The following is an 18,130-nucleotide window of genomic DNA, read 5'->3' on the forward strand; positions in this document are numbered from 1 at the left end:
CAAAGAAGAAGAAGAAGACTTAGTGCTTGCGTGGACCGATCGGGTGATAAAGCAAGATGGCGTCTGACGGAGAAGGCCTAAACGCGGGCATTATATTTCTGTATTCTTACATATATGTTGTTTAATAGAGTACACACGGTTAATAATTGTTTGTAGCAGGATACATTAGTCTGAGCGCACTTTGACACTCCTGTTTGCTAGCTTCATTTAAGGTAGCTTGCAGCTAGCTTAGCTGGCTAGTTAGCTTAGCTTGTTAGCTGCTAACAAAGAGACGCGGACGTTATTTAAACATCGCTAAGTAGGGAAGTAATGTGAGTGTAAAGTGTTGTGATTGTGTGAAAATGTGCGAAAGAACGATGGCAGAGTACGAGGGGGAACTTTGTCCAACAAAAGAGGAGAAGGAGCGACAACATCAAGTTGTGTTACACAGAACAGGTTTGTTTATTTCTTACTCTCACATCTATACTAACTTTGTATTTCATTATTAACACTTTTCTTCAATATATTGTGTATAAGAAGTTGTGTTGTCTTGTGAGGATGATGCGTTCCGTCTGGTACTTGCAACCACGTGGTTGTCGTGTTCCGTCGAATTTAACTACCCGTAAAGATGAGTTACATATCCCAGTCCATTTGTACAATAAATTCTTAAACTTCAATTCTAGTCTCATCACTTTATACAGATAGTTAATAGGACAAAATAACCTGGGAGGACTTTGCCCTTTAAAGGGGAAATCCTGAACATAATCATGACGTCGGGGCAGTATTAAGATGATTTAATCACATCACATTCATGTTCTTGTTACATGATATATGTTTGTTCTATGTTCTAATGTTAAGGGGAACTGCACTTTTTAAAATTTTGGAATCATTCACTATCTCTATGTAAGACAAGCCCACATGTTTTATTTACAACAAACTAGGTGAGTAATATAAAAATAAAATATTCCGTCTAAGCATGGGCCCTTTGGGAGCGGGCCCAAAGTGAGGCCAAGGGGGGAAAAACCCTCATAGACATAGCACACATAAACATGTGTGTAAGATGGAAACATCATTGAACACAAAGGACATTAAAGACATTAAAGGCCTACTGAAAGCCACTACTACCGACCACACAGTCTGATAGTTTATATATCAATGATGAAATCTTAACATTGCAACACATGCCAATACGGCCGGGTTAACTTATAAAGTGCAATTTTAAATTTCCCGGGAAATATCCGGTTGAAAACGTCTCGGTATGATGACGTTTGCGCGTGACGTCACGGTGTCAAAGGAAGTATTCGGACCCAATGTGTCACCATACAAACTGCTCTGTTTTCATCGAACAATTCCACAGTATTCTGGACATCTGTGTTGGTGAATCTTTTGCAATTTGTTTAATGGACAATGGAGACTGCAAATAAGGAAGTTGTAGGTGCGATCGGTGTATTAGCGGCGGACAACAGCAACACCAGGAGGTTGTGTTGTGTTTGAGCTGGATAGCAGACGAGCTACCGTGAGTACAGCTTTGGCTTCCAAACATTTGATCACTTGCCCGTACGTTTCTTGCCGACTCTGATGGCGGCCGGGGTGTCGTCGAAAGCTACAACGCCCGCCGCCGCTCCGTAGCTAAGTTAGCTTCAATGGCTCGTTAGCAACATCATTGTTAAGCTTCACCAAGCTGGAAATTATTAACCGTGTATTTACATGTTCATGGTTTAATAGTATTGTTGATCTTCTGTCTATCCTTCCAGTCAGGGTTTTTTTACATTTTGTTTCTATCTGCATTGGAGCCTGATGCTATCACGTTAGCTCCGTAGCTAAAGAGCTTCAACGATGTATTGTCGTGGAGATAAAAGTCACTGTGAATGTCCATTTCGCGTGCTCGACTCTCATTTTCAAGAGGATATAGTATCCGAGGTGGTTTAAAATACAAATCCGTGATCCACAATAGAAAAAGGAGAGAGTGTGGAATCCAATGAGCCAGCTTGTACCTAAGTTACGGTCAGAGCGAAAAAAGATACGTCCTTCACTGCCTCTCTAGTCATTCACTCTAACGTACCTCATCCACGAATCTTTCATCCTTGCTCAAATTAATGGGGTAATCGTCGCTTTCTCGGTCCGAATCTCTCTCGCTCCATTGTAAACAACAGGGAATTGTGAGGAGTCCTACCTCTTGTGACGACACACTATTTCCGGTACAGGCAAGGCTTTTTTTCATCAGCGACCAAAAGTTGCGAACTTTATTGTCGTTGTTCTATACTAAATCCTTTCAGCAAAAATATGGCAATATCGCGAAATGATCAAGTATGACACATAGAATGGATCTGCTATTCCCGTTTAAATAAAAAACATTCATTCCAGTAGGCCTTTAAAAGAGCAGAGCTGATGCAACCAGCTGCCACTCCAGCAGTGCAGTTTCTACATACAGCTACAAAAGTAAAACAACAAAAAAATATATATAATTAACCAATAATATATATTGTGCACACGATTGCAATTCATTTGATTAAAGTCTGAATGTTGTTAAAACAGTTAGCGCCATCTTTTGACACTTCTTCCACACCCGTCCTTGCACGCTACACCGCTACAACAAAGATGGCGGGGAGAAGACGCTGTCAAGGGTGAGCCACGTAAATAAGACCACCCACAGAACGGCACATCCTGAAGCGATTTAGAAAAAATGAAAAGACCCCTTTAATGCGCCTTTTGTATGAAAATAGACCTGACCAGACTCCCGCTCATCAGCAGTGCACCTTATAATCCGGATCACCCTATGGTCCAGAAAATACGGTACCTTAAAATCGATTTATCTTCAACTTTCTCTTCTTACTTTTTTCCCCAAAATAAGAAGAGATGGACACACACACACTGACAATTTCTAAATAAAAACAAAGCATTGAGGATTTGAGGAAAAATGTAAACCTGTGTCCACATGTTTACACAAAACTCACACACTCACTAAATACATTTTATACTGTAATCAATTTTAATTGAAGTTATAATTTCACTTCCTGATTCTGACTTACATGCAACAATAAGTGAAAGTAAACATTTATGTTCAATAACCAAAGTAGTCAACACTCGATTTATTAAAAGAACATAAAGGTGACTGACTTTCCTTCAGCGTGTCGTAGATGGTCTCCAATTCCTAAAGAGGAATTGTTGATGGAGATACTCCATAAAAACACCACATAGTAAAACATGTTTTGGTAAAAGTTCCTTTTGGCCCAGCCAACAACATGACCACAAAAAAGTATTTTGCATGATGACAAAAACATACAATGAATGTTTTTTAATTGATTTTGGAATTAAGATTTTTTATTTCCATGATATTGAAGTTATTGTAATGACTATCACATTACAAGATCGTGGTTAAGTTTACAGATAAATCTTAGGGGTCATAGACCATATACAAAATAAAATATGTACACACTTTACATCAGTGAGTGTAAAGTTAAGAATGCCTCAATCAATGCTGCCTCGTACTTATAAAACCTTTTCAAATTCCCCCCCATCAAATTTCCAAGTCTGTTTTTGTACTCACTGTACCACTTTTGAATTAATTTTTGGAAAAAATGAGGTATTTCCCGTGTTTTTATTGGTTGTTTTGCTACACACTTTTAACACAACACACGGAAGAACACAAATAATGTCATTGTGTTAACAGTGTCAGTCCAAAACTATTTCTCTTCTCTCTTTATCTTATTTACTTATTTACCCAACAGACGTCCAGCAGCCCCCTCACATTAAAGAGGAAGAGGAGGATCCACAGTCACCCCCTATTAAAGAGGAAGAGGAGGATCCACAGTCACCCCACATTGAAAAGGAAGAGGAGGAAGTGTGGATCAGTCAGGAGGGAGAGTGTCTTCTAGGGCAGGAGGAGGATGATGTCACCAAGTTTCCGCTGACTGTTGTCTCTGTGAAGACTGAAGAGCATGAAGACAAACCACCTGAGTCCTCACAGCTTCATCACAGTCCAAGTAAGCACAACATCCACATATAATTTTATTCTCAGGGCATTCAATCCATCACAACTGGACTGTTCACTTTGTCTTAGAAGACGTTTGTCTTCTCATCCAAGTAGGCTTCATCACTTCATGCTCATAGACTTCAAGTCTTAAATCTAATCACTGGAATTTAGAGAAGAACTGCACTATCGTTCACAATCATTATAAAAGACATGACGATGGATATACATTTTTTAATCACATTCTAACTCATAAATGTAAATAAAAGTCCACTTGCAATGGAGCCAATGGGAGGTCCTCTATAACCATCCAAAAAGCACCAATAATACTCCATTTGCATTTCGTGGCTTGAATACCAACCAAGTATTAGTGATATTGTTATTATAAGTGCTAACACAGACAAACTATTTATAGCTTGTGTGTCTATGTTGACATCACCGGCTGGTGAGCTCCTACCTCGCCTCGGTGCTGGTGAAAGATTATTCCAGATCATGAATCGTGCCTTTCACCTGGATAGTAGAAAGATGAGGACGTACTCTGACAAGTTGGTACCCTTTGACAGCCAATTTAGACACAAAAAGACGCTTGACTTCACCCCCCTATTCCGTGCGACGATTATGAATCATTCTTCATCTAAACGGGAATATAACAAGATTCTATCAGTCTGCGTCATAGTGACAGCAGATCTTGTACAGTAAGTGATGTTTTATTATGTTTGTTGGCTCTCAGGAAGTCTGCAGTGTGAAATATTCAGTGATGTTAAAAAAAAAAAAAGCAAACGTGATGTGTTTTTCAAATTACTGCGCTAATGAGCAAAAATACGTAAATATTACATCTTTTTAAAAATATGCCTGTTACTAAATGACATATATACCTACTGCATGTACATAAGACCATAATGGAGGTGTTTGGATGCTTTTTAAGTTCTTTGTAGTGCGACTCTAATAGCCTCTATTGTAAGCAGACTTTTGATCGCATGTATTTACTATTTAGAATGCATAAAAAAGAAAAACGTGTGTTCTTGATAGGCAAAATAAATAAAAGTGTGGTTCCCTTTTAAGTGAAGTGAAGTATATTTATTTAGCGCTTTTCTCTAGTGCCTCAGAGCGCTTTACATAGTGAAACCCATTATCTAAGTTACATTTAAACCAGTGTGGGTGGCACTGGGAGCAGGTGGGTAAAGTACCTTGCCCAAGGACACAACGGCAGTGACTAGGATAGAACCTGGAACCGTCAAGTTGCTGGCACGGCCGCTCTTCCAACTGAGCCACGCCGGCCTTAGAAATCTCGTAAAAATCATAAATACATCCTAGAAATGTCTCAATAATTCCTTTAACAATATTTTTATTTAGGGACTTTCTAATGTAACGTGTTTCTATCTACACTTCTGTTATAATGTAATAATCACTTATTCTTCTCTTTTGTTAAAATGTAATAAGCACTTGTTTTGTTGTTTGATACTTTAGTTCTGGCTGATACTACAGATGTAGGTATCGATCCAGTACCAAGTAGTTACAGCCAGGGTCAGTATCGGTCATACCAATGCGGATACTGATATCAAAATGTTTCTAGATAATTGAACAATTCAATTTTTGTTCGCAATCATAATCAGACAAAAATGTTAGAATATCAATTGAATATTTAAATATGGCTCTGAATTAAAGCATTTGGTTTATGCCCTTAAAGTCTTCCTTTTTACTGAGTTTGTAAACAATAAAAAAATATATATAATACAAAATATCGATCAAACCGCTGTATCGACCTTATAATGATGTTATACTTGGTATTGTTACTGTCGATTTTCGTATGGATCGGTCAGTATTTGTTTAAATTTAAGAGCTTTAACAGGGTTTCCGTGGGTCATTAAAAATCATTGAATGGACTTTGCCTAAATTAAGGCCTTAAATGGTATTAAAAAGCATTAAATACGATGTCCAGAGGCATTAAAATATTCGTGCAATCGTAGGCTGGGACTGATATAAATGAAAATAAACCTAATAACTTTGATTATTGCCTTCATCAATAAATTGCTATGTCAGTGTGTTTCCTTCTTGGTCTCTGGATTTTAAACTGGACTAAGAGGTCTCACTCTGCATCACTCTCAGCTCCTGAGCATGTTAATTCCACAGTACACTTACATGAACGAAGTGAGCCTCTTGTCACTCATTCACAATCTTTGTTTCGGCTACTTGCAATTCTCCTCCACACGTTTTCCTGAGTGCAGTAGTGTTAATGTTCATGTTGGAGATGGAACTACTCATTTTAATACAATGTTGAATTTTTATGTACCGTATTTTCCAGACCATAGGGCGCACCGGATTATAAAACGCACTGCCGATGAGCAGGTCTAGTCATCGGATTATAAAGCGCATTAAAGGGGTCATATTATTTATTTTTTTCTAAATGTAAAACACTTCCTTGTGGTCTACATAACATACAGTATAATGGTGGATCTTCGGTCAAAATGTTGCATAGATGATGTTTTACAGATCATCTTCAAGTCACTTTCTGACGGTCACTTCAGGAAGCGCCATTTTGTGGGCAGTCTTATTTACATGGCTCACCTTCGACAGCGTCTTCTCCCCATCATCTTTGTTGTAGCGGTGTAGCGTGCAAGGACGGGAGTGGAAGAAGTGTCAAAAGATGGAGCTAACTGTTTTAATGACATTCAGACTTTACTTCTTTCTTTTCTTTTCTTCTTTAGTTTATTTGGAACATGAACACACTTACAGCATAATACATCAGACAATTTCATATCATTCACTTTACATCATGTCCGAAAAGCAGTAGGAAGACACAAAGCTTATTTAATCCTACCCCGTTTCCACTTCAGAGCGTTTACAAATATATATGTTACTCTTGCGTTCAAAAAAGTTCGAAAAAATAAAAATAAAGATAGCGAAGTAGTCCTGAGGAGGAGGTATTTGACTCACTAAATTCCTTAATAAGCACTCGCGGAGATATGTCGAGATTCCATCCATCCATTCATTTACTACCGCTTATTCCCTTCGGGGTCGCGGGGGGCGCTGGAGCCTATCTCAGCTACAATCGGGCGGAAGGCGGGGTACACCCTGGACAAGTCGCCACCTCATCGCAGGGCCAACACAAATAGACAGACAACATTCACACTCACATTCACACACTAGGGCCAATTTAGTGTTGCCAATCAACCTATCCCCAGGTGCATGTCTTTGGAGGTGGGAGGAAGCCGGAGTACCCGGAGGGAACCCACGCAGTCACGGGGAGAACATGCAAACTCCACACAGAAAGATCCCGAGGCCGGGATTGAACTCACGACTACTCAGGACCTTCGTATTGTGAGGCAGACTCACTAACCCCTGTTCCACCGTGCTGACTTGTCGAGATTCCAAATCATCATAATTTATTTTCACAAACAAAAAATATTCTCCGTGGTTGACTTCATAATAATCAAAATAACTTATTTAGCGGTAAATAAACTGTTCCACTCCTCACTCCTTCAACATGATTGACACACAAAAAGGGCACCACAGCTGTCCTGTCTTCTTCATTATAGGAGGAGGAAGTGGCTCACCATCAGGAGCGTGAGCAGCTGAAAACAATCAGTCAATCACAATTCATCTAAAACATCCAATAATTCATCAACATCAATATTGACATTATTTGATTTCATTGTCAAAACAATTAATAAATAAATAATATAGATAGGCTCCAACATCCCGGCCCCTAGTTGTGGGCTTCAGCAAAACAATTACATAAATAATAATACGGTATTCAAAGAAGCCATAATAGAACAATACAACACAAATTAATGATGTTCTTCAAATTCAAAGTTAATTAAGTTACTTGAGTTACTAGTCAAGTCTCATCAAAGTCCATAGTCATATCAGACTATCTGAAGCGGTCCTCGAGTCATCGAGGCTGGAGAACCGAAGCCCCCCTCAGTCCATCAAGCTGCTTCCATTAGCAGGCAGAGCTTATCTATTGGTCGTTGTACCGTGTTGGTCTTGGTTTTAACCAAAACACTTCTCACGAAGCCTTTGGAATCTAGAAATGTTTTTACAGTACGGCCCATAATCCATGAGTTTCTTAAAGTCCAGCACTATTTGCCTCTGCCTCATCACTGTCACAATCCTGGGCTGGTCTTCTTTGCTGTCGGACTTGAGTGGACTGCTTGGTCCAGCCCTTCTGTTTATTCTACCTCCCACTCTGAGGATACCATTATAAGATATAAGTTAGAACTTTACGCTACTTTATATTAGAAATGGCAACAGCAGAGGATGAATGTCCCATAACAAGAAGATCGAGAAAAAGAAGCTTAGATAGACTATGGTATTGGCACGGACTACAGTGGCGGACGTGTGAACATTTTCAGGACTTATGCAGATCCCAAATACACATCAGCAGGTACCAGAAGGTAAGAAAAGTTGGTTTTGCATAATATTGTGAAACAAAACGCCAGATAATGTCTGCTAATGGGTGCCATGTTGTGGTCCTTATACACACACCATAGTTATACTTGTATCTCTGACTAGGGTAGCCGTAATGGACTGATCCATCAAGCGGTACGGCTTCAAAAATATACTAAAACATTTGGACAGATTTTTGAGTGTCGTGTGTAATGTTCTTATTCCCCCCCCCCCCTCCCTCCACACCTCTGATTGTAAATAATGTAAATAATTCATTGTCATTATCTTGTGTGATGACTGTATTATGATGATAGTATATATGATAGTATATATCTGTATCATGAATCAATTTAAGTGGACCCCGACTTAAACAAGTTGAAAAACTTATTCGGGTGTTACCATTTAGTGGTCAATTGTACGGAATATGTACTTCACTGTGCAACCTACTAATAAAAGTCTCAATCAATCAATCAATCAATTCAATGGAACATTTAAGGTGTTGTTTACTGGTGTCATATTGCAGTCTAAGTCTACATGTATCTCTTATGTGTGACTGCCATCTACTGGTCACACTTATCATTACACCATGTACCAAATAAAATTGCTTCGAGGTCGGTAAGCACAACCACAAATATTCCGTACATTAGGCGCACCAGGTTATAAGGTGCACTGTCGAGTTTTGAGAAAATGAAATGATTTTAAGTGTGCCTTATAGTCCGAAAAATACGGTAAATTAAAATAAACCTAATAACTTAATTCTTGCTGTCATCATTAAATTGCTATGTCCATGTGTTTCCTTGTTGGTTTGTGGATTTTAAATTGGACTAAGAGGTGTCACTCTGTGCATCGCTCTCAGCACCTGAGCATGTTAATTCCACAGTAGATTTATATGAACAAAGTGAGCCTCTTGTCAGTCATTCACAATCTTTGTTTCGACTACTTTCAATTCTCCTCCACACGTTTTCCTGTGTGCAATAGTGTTGGCGACACTCGCTTTCATGTTGAAGATGGAACTAGTAATTTTAATACAACGCTGTAGTACAGGCCCCCATATAGCTGCCCGGGATATGCCTGTTATGATTCTTTAATTTTGGGCCTTTTTAGAATCAGCATGTCTTCGTCCATTTGTGTCAAGGAGGTGAAATTAGGTCTGAAAACCTTTTGACAAGTTGACTTCATGTCCATTAGGTCTTTTCAAAGTGTAGAATACCATCCGCCTTAAACAGAATATTCTACTTTGAGAGTAAATTGGATCTTTTATTTTGTGTTTATGCATGACTTCCTGTCCCACACGAGCAGATTTTAGCCGGGCGGTGCAAACTGACAGATTGACTTGAAAACAAAAAACGGAACGGGTCTGTCGCCGTAGCGCCGCCGTTCCACATCCAGTGGAAATCCCTGGTTACACTTACAAACGTTTCGTGGTGAGATAAATGAAGAAACCACAAAGCAACAGGAAATACACTTTCAACCCACAGCACTCACAGTGAGTGAACTCGACCACAAGATGGCGTCATAGCAGAGACAACAATACGAAATACAGATACAACCTAATCTTTTCTCCAAGTTTATACAGCAGGAACTGACATTAAAGGCCTACTGAAATGAATGTGTTTTATTTAAACAGGGATAGCAGATCTATTCTATGTGTCATGCTTGATCATTTCGCGATATTGCCATATTTTTGCTGAAAGGATTTAGTAGAGAACAACGACGATAAAGATTGCAACTTTTGGTATCTGACAAAAAAAGCCTTGCCCCTACCGGAAGTAGCGTGACGTAGTTAGTTGAACATTTCCGCAAAGTTCCCTATTGTTTACAGTGATGGCAGCCAGAAGTGAGAGCGATTCGGACCGAGAAAGCGACAATTTCCCCATTAATTTGAGCGAGGATGAAAGATTTGTGGATGAAGAAAGTGCAAGTGAAGGACTAGTGGGGAGTGGAAGGGATTCAGATAGGGAAGATGCTGTGAGAGCCGGGGGTGACCTGATATTCAGCTGCGAATGACTACAACAGTAAATAAACACAAGACATATATATGTATATACTCTATTAGCCACAACACAACCAGGCTTATATTTAATATTCCACAAATTAATCCAGCATAAAAACACCTAGGTGTTTGTTATGCTATCTCCTAGCTACTAGCTCCCGTCCATAGAGTGTCCGCCCTGAGATCGGTAGGTTGTGAGTTCAAACCCCGGCCGGGTCATACCAAAGACTATAAAAATGGGACCCATTACCTCCCTGCTTGGCACTCAGCATCAAGGGTTGGAATTGGGGGTTAAATCACCAAAAATGATTCCCGGGCGCGCTACGCTGCTGCCCACTGCTCCCCTCACCTCCCAGGGGGTGATCAAGGGGATGGGTCAAATGCAGAGGACACATTTCACCACACCTAGTGTGTGTGTGACAATCATTGGTACTTTAACTTTAACTTTAATAACCCGCCAATACAATTCAAACACCTGCACAACACACACAATCACTCAGCCCAAAGTACCATTCACCTAACCCAAGGTTCATAAAGCTTATATATTTAACCAAAGTTACGTACGTGACTCGCACGTACGGGCAAGCGATCAAATGTTTGGAAGCGCGAGGGTGGGACCTGATATTCAGCTGGGAATGACTACAACAGTAAATAAACACAAGACATATATATACTCCATTAGCCACAACACAACCAGGCTTATATTTAATATGCCACAAATTAATTCCGCATAAAAACACCTAGGTGTTTGTTATGCTAGCTCCTAGCTTCTAGCTCCCGTCCATACAACCCGCCAATACAATTCAAACACCTGCACAACACACACAATCACTCAGCCCAAAGGACCGTTCACCTAACCCAAGGTTCATAAAGCTTATATATTTAACCAAAGTTACGTACGTGACACGCACGTACGGGCAAGCGATCAAATGTTTGGAAGCGCAGCTGCGTACTCACGGTTCTGCGTCTGTGTATCCAAATCAAAGTAATCCTGGTAAGAGTCTGTGTTGTCCCAGTTCTCTACAGGCGTCTGTGTATCGAAGTCAAAGTCCTCCTGGTAAGAGTCTCTGTTGTCCGAGTTCTTCCATCTTGACTGCATCTTTCGGGAATGTAAACAAAGAAACACCGGCTGTGTTGTGTTGCTGACTTCCCTCGCAAAATACTCCGCTTCGCACCGACAACTTTCTTCTTTGCTTGCTCGGCTTCTTTCTCCATAATGCAATGAACAAATTGCAACAGATTCACCAACACAGATGTCCAGAATAATGAGATGAAAACAGAGCTAGTTTGTATTGGCTTCAATGGGGGAGCCATACCTCTGTTTCACTGGCTACGTCACGCGCATACGTCATCATCCAAAATAATTTTCAAAAGGAAGTTTAGCGGGAAATTTAAAATTGCACTTTATAAGTTAACCCGGCCGTATTGGCATGTGTTGCAATGTTAAGATTTCATCATTGATATATAAACTATCAGACTGCGTGGTCGGTAGTGGTGGGTTTCAGTAGGCCTTTAAAATCACAGGAGGCACTGGAGCCTATCCCAGCTGCACTCAGGTGGAAGGGAATTTATCGCAATATAGATTTTAGGCCATATTGCACATACCTTGTAAAAAGTGGTCTTCTTTTCCTGTGAATAATGTTGTGAAGAGCAGTGTGTTTGTTTTCAGGCCAATTCATATAATAACTTGTTATTATATGAATTGTGAACATGTGAACTTACTGAATGCCTCATGTGACTGAGCAAATCTGGACATTTCTCAAGCATATTTGTCATTTTGTGTCCTGCAGACGTCTGTGAAGAACAACTTCTGCCTGAAAACCAGGAGTGTAGCTTCAGGATGGTGAAGGAGGATCCATCACCAGACTCACTGACCCCCCACATTAAAAAGAAAGAGGAGGAACACAGCATCAGTCAGGAGGCAGATCATCTTGAAGGACTGGTGGAGTTCCCAGTGACTGGTGTCCCTGTGAAGAGTGAAGATGATGAGGTCAAAGGTGAAAGTGAGGAGAAGAGAGAGGCGGAGCCTCCAAGCAGCAGCTCAACACAACACATAACAGAAGCTGATGGAGACCACTATGGAGGATCACAAGCAGACAAGCTCTTAGCTCCACTATCAGATAGTGAGGACACAACGTCACACTCTCCTGACACTGATGATGAAGACTCTAAAGATGATAAGACATGTCACACTGACAACACTCACTTCAAATGTTCTCACTGTGACAAAACCTTTAAAAGCCATAGTCATCTGAAAAGACACAAGAGAACACACACTGGAAAGAAACCTTTTTCTTGTTCAATCTGTGGCTTATCTTTTACAAGGAAGGAAAATATGAAAGAGCACACAAGAACACATAAAGGAGAAACAACTTTTTCGTGTTCTGTGTGTGATTCAAGTTATGTACGAAGTCAAGGTTTGAAAGAACACCCGAAAAGATACACTGGGGAAAACCTTAAGTGTTCTGCGTGTAATTCAAGTTGTGTCCAAGGTGAACATTTGAAAGTACACAAGAGAACACACACAGGAGAAAAACCTTTTACCTGTTCACTGTGTAGTAAAGGTTTTGCACAAAGTCAAAATTTGAAAGTACACATGAGAACACACACTGCCAAGTGCAGCGGCAGCGATCGTTTATTGTTTCCTCTCGCCTGGACTTATAACATGGAGGATTACATATCTAAAATAAAACACTTTTCTAAACTGGACTTTCAATCGAAGCAGGACGTAATAATTAAAGGAAGACCAATGCCAAAGCTAAAAGGTTTGCATCAGACTTCGGGACAGAAGACCCGTTCTTTTCAAACGGTGTGGTACACACGAAAAGGCTGGCTGTGTGGATGTCCAGCAAGAAACCGCCTTTTCTGCTTTTCCTGTCTTCTTTTCTCTTCTTGTGACAATGCCTGGACTCAGATGGGATATTGTGACCTGAAGAATTTGCAGAGAAGCCTCATCAAACATGAGCGGTCGACCACTCACATTCAAAGCCAGATCGCGCTCAAAACGTTCAGGGTGTCCAGGATAGACTTGGCTTTGGATGAACAGCAAAGACTCAACATCAGCACCCACAATGCTAAGGTAAAAGAGAACCGAGGGATTTTAAAAGACCTCATCAATGTCACCTGCTTCCTCGCCAAACAGCAACTGGCATTCCGTGGAAATGAAGAAAGTACAGGCTCTACCAATCGTGGCAACTATGTTGAACTCTTGCATGCTATTGTTGAGAAGGATGACAGGCTAGCTAGGCATTTGGAGACATCCACTGTATTTTCTGGTTTGTCAAATGGAATACAGAATGATTTAATCGAAGCAGTTGGGGATGTCGTTAGAAATGACATTAAAAAGGAGATCAGTGCAGCCCCATTTGTTGCTGTAGAAGTGGACGAGACCACAGATGTCACAAACCAAGCTCAGATTTCTGTCATATTACGGTATGTGGCTACAACTGAAGCAGGCTGTGAGGTGAGGGAGGCGTTTTTGGGATTTGATGACGTCCGTAATGACCGACGCGCTCCTGCCATTGCTGAGTATGTCCTGGGAGTGTTGGAGAAGTATCACTGTGTTGAAAAGCTTGTAGCTCAGACCTATGATGGGGCCGCTGTAATGGCCTCAGAGCTTAATGGCGTGCAAGCTAAAATTAAAGAAAGAGTGCCCGAAGCCATGTTCACCCACTGTTACGCACACAAGCTGAACTTAGTGCTATTGCATTCAGCAAAGTGCATGCCCGAGTGTCGCACGTTTTTTAAAACAGCTGAGGGACTAGCCTCATTTTTCAGCAAGTCCACAAAGCGCACTCACTTGCTGGATGATGTTGTCAAGCGCCGTTTACCCAGAGCAGCGCCCACAAGATGGAGCTCTAACTCTAGGCTGCTGCAGACAATAAGCATGCACCACGATGATCTGCGCTCGTTATTTCACATCATCATTGAAAATCCTGACAGCTGGGATAATGACACGCTGATGATGGCAGCAGGATACGATCAGTGGCTGTCAAAAGCATCTACATGCTTTCTCCTTATGGTATATGAGTACATTTTCAATGAGACTAGTGCACTTTGTAGAGTGCTGCAAAACAAAGTGATGGACATTGAATATTGTCTTGCACCCATCCGCGACACCATTGAAGCTCTCGAGCGCATGAGACTGGAGTTCAAAAGTTTCTGTGACCGATTTGAGAAGAAATGCAGCGCACTTGGCCTGGCAGAGAGTGGAGACAGACAGTCAATTAGATTTGAACGAAAACGAGTGTTCTGTAACATTCTGGATGACATAAGCTATCAAATGAAGGCTAGGTTTGATCATTTTGGTGAGCTGGCTTTCCTTGGTTTGGTTGATTGTTCAAATTTCAGTGAAATGTCAAAACATTTTGATGACACAAAACTGCAGAGCCTGTCAAAATATGCCAGATTCTTTGACTTTGTGCAACTAAAGGCGGATCTTGTTGGACTGTATAGCTCACAAACGGTGAGGGATGAATGTAAATCTCCTGGACAGCTTCTCAGCTTTTTGGCCCAGAAGGACCTCATCCAAACTGTTCCTGAGGCGACAAAGTTACTCCAGCTAGTGCTCACTGTTCCAGCTACTACAGCATCGGAGGAGCGGTCATTCTCAGCACTGAAAAGAATCAAAACATACAGTCGGAACAGGACCGATCAAGGACGACTTTCTTCCCTGGCAGTGATCTCCATCGAGACAGAAAGACTTTTACAACTGAAGAAAGATAAGGAAGACTTCTATAAACAAGTTATCGATGCTTTTGTTCAGAAGGAGCGGCGCATGGACTTCATTTATAAGTAAAGGTAAGACCATAATAACGTTATTTTTTTATTAAATGTGCTTTTTTGTGTGCTTCAGTTTATATGTGTAAAGAATGCTGGTATGAGCTTTTAAACATAACGTGTTACCTGCTGCCAATCAAATGGTGAATAAGATACTCTTTAGGGTTCATATTTTTGCAAATTTGACTGTGATGAAGTCAGTGCCTCACCAGCCATGAACCTCACCGCACGTCACTGGTGACAGTTCTGATTGATAATAAAGAAAAGAATAACAATAGGAAACACGTATTAGGAGTATGTTAAAAGCACAGCCTGTGGTGGAAAAAAAAAAAAATATATATATATATATATATATATTTATATATATATATTTATATATATATTTATATATATATATATATATATATATATATATATAAAATACAAAATAAAAATACAATAAAAAGCTTAGTCACTCACCTATTTCTTTCTCCAGGGAAACTTTCTGCTGCGCTTCCTGCGACCACAAAGAGCGGTCCTAGTGCCTCCATGTACCCTAACCGCCATTAAACAGAAAAAAAGAAGAACGACGAAGCCAACTTGGAAGTGGTCCATTGAAAGGTTGATAGCGCGACCTCCTGCACTGTAGAATGTAGTATGGACTGTAATGTTTACAGCTGAGACCTTTATTGTGAAAGTCTGTTCCTTACTGCTGTAACAGGATGTATGGCACTTCACTAACCGGAAGTGGAGGAGATGCCGGTGTTCGACCAAGAGGTAAAATAAATAAAGAGCTCCCGGGCTAAACTGAGAATTAAGAGTCCAGTTATTATAAAGATTAGTTTATTATACTTCTCGTGTGTAGCTAATCACAACATGGTGTCAGAGTAAAAGTAATAAGACTACGAACCCGCGAGAAAAAAGTAAACTCGTCGAAAAAAAAAGGTGGGTAAGAAGTCAACAATGGAAGCGTTTGGCGTACCTACCCCGAAGATGGACTGGGATTCATCTAACCTACCAGATGCGAGATTCAAGCAACATGCAGAACTCATGTTCACAGGACCGCTCAAACAGAGAGCAGAAGAGGAAAAATGCAGCTTTCTTCTGCTGTGGATCGACGACAAAGGACGGGACATCAGCAACACGTGGACACTGACTGAAGATGAAGCTAAGTTGCTAAAAACATACTACGACAGATTCTCAGAATACCTCACCCCGAAAGCAAACCCTATATTTGCAAGATATAAATTCCAGGAGAGACGCAAGGAAACTGAGTCATTTGAGCACTTTGTGACAGATCTCAAGCTACTAGTTAAAGACTGTAACTACACAGACAGCGACGAGATGGTCAGGGACCGTATAATTTTCGCTACCAACTCACCCAGAGTGCGCGAAAAACTACTCAGCCAGGGGCCGGAGCTCACGCTCGAAAAAACGATCGATATAGCCCGCTCCCATGAGCTATCACAAGTGCAGCTAAAGGCTATGGCTAACGGTAGCCACGAAGTACACGCAATCCACCGCAAACCTGGAAGGCCAAGTTTCATAAAGGGAGCTGGCAGGCACCATGACAGCCCAAAAGTGCATGAAAATGCCTGCAGCAAGTGTGGAGGACACCACAATAAATCAACAGAGTGCCCAGCAAAAGGTAAACAATGTTTAAAGTGTCGAAAATTCAATCACAATGCAAAAGTGTGCAAAACTAAGTCCCACACCCAAGGTAGAACAGTGCACAGAGAAATCCACACAGTTGGTGAAGACAATGAATATGATAGCTCAGAACTATTTGTGGACAGTGTTACTACAGAAAAAAAAGATGAGGAAAGTGCATATGCAGCCATTGGATTGGGGCTACAGAACAGAAAATTGACTTTTAAGCTAGACACTGGGGCACAAGCAAGTGTGATACCAGCCAAAGACTTTAATGCGCTAATGCCCAGCACACAATTAATGACTGCTGACCGTAAGTTAACAGGCTACGGCGGACATGCGCTGGAAGTGAACGGCTACTGCAAAATAGCAAGTACATACAAAGCTAAGTCAACCACAGAAAAGTTCTACATAGTGAACTGTAAAGGCCCACCCATCCTAGGCTACAAAGCCTGCAAGGCCCTGGGACTCATCAAAGTAGTGTACGCAGTCGACAGTGACGAAGGGAACAGCACCCAGTCAGACCACATCCTAAGTGAGTACTCAGATGTTTTTAAAGGCATCGGCACATTCCCAGGTGAATGCAATTTCAGAATAGACCCCAAAGTAGCAACAGTTGTCTGCCCACCACGGAGGGTACCATTTGCTCTTAAAGACTGTCTAAAAATAGAGCTAGACAACATGGAAAGGGACAGAATAATATGCAAGGTGACAGAGCCCACTCAGTGGGTTAATGCCCTAGTAGTGTGCGAAAAGCCCAAGACACGCAAACTCAGAGTGTGCCTAGACCCAAGACCCATAAAGTTAAAAGTTAAAGTACCAATGATTGTCACACACACACTAGGTGTGGTGAAATTTGCACTCTGCATTTGACCCATCCCCTTGATCACCCCCTGGGAGGTGAGGGGAGCAGTGGGCAGCAGCGTAGCCGCGCCCGGGAATCATTTTTGGTGGTTTAACCCCCAATTCCAACCCTTGATGCTGAGTGCCAAGCAGGGAGGTAATGGGTCCCATTTTTATAGTCTTTGGTATGACCCGGCCGGGGTTTGAACTCACAACCTACCGATCTCAGGGCGGACACTCTAACCACTAGGCCACTGAGTAAACAAGGCAATAATGAGGCCATATTACCCCCCACCCACACGTGACATCCAAGTTAGCATGGGCAAAGTATTTCAGCATCCTAGACGCAAGATCAGGGTATAGAGCAATCAAGTAAAGTGAGGAATCCTCCCTGCTCACTACATTTAACACCAATTTTGGAAGATACCGTTTCCTCAGGCTGCCTTTCGGCATCGTGTCCGCCCAGGACGAGTTCCAGAGGAGGGTGGATGAGACATACGAAGGCCTGAGAGGAGTAGCTGGCATCGTTGACGACATCATCGTGTTTG

General features: G+C 41.2%; 1 protein-coding gene across 3 annotated transcripts in view; it reads left to right on the forward strand.

Annotated features, from left to right (window-relative positions):
* LOC133664731 (zinc finger protein 431-like) overlaps window positions 1–18,130 on the forward strand; it is a 129,424-nt gene continuing 111,294 nt past the window's right edge. For 2 of the 3 annotated variants that reach the window (XR_009828612.1, XM_062069592.1), the window contains exons 1-2: window positions 1–435; window positions 3,708–3,962. Coding sequence is in view for 2 of the 3 variants with exons in the window: in XM_062069592.1 (XP_061925576.1) it covers window positions 342–435; window positions 3,708–3,962 (349 nt within the window). In the remaining variant the exon portion in view is untranslated. Of the gene's footprint in view, window positions 436–3,707; window positions 3,963–12,121; window positions 15,132–15,585; window positions 16,547–18,130 lie in introns of those variants that run through there. The other variant, XM_062069591.1, reaches the window with a different exon arrangement.

This window comes from Entelurus aequoreus, linkage group LG14 (assembly GCF_033978785.1).
Source record: "Entelurus aequoreus isolate RoL-2023_Sb linkage group LG14, RoL_Eaeq_v1.1, whole genome shotgun sequence".
Taxonomy (NCBI): Eukaryota; Metazoa; Chordata; class Actinopteri; order Syngnathiformes; family Syngnathidae; genus Entelurus; species Entelurus aequoreus.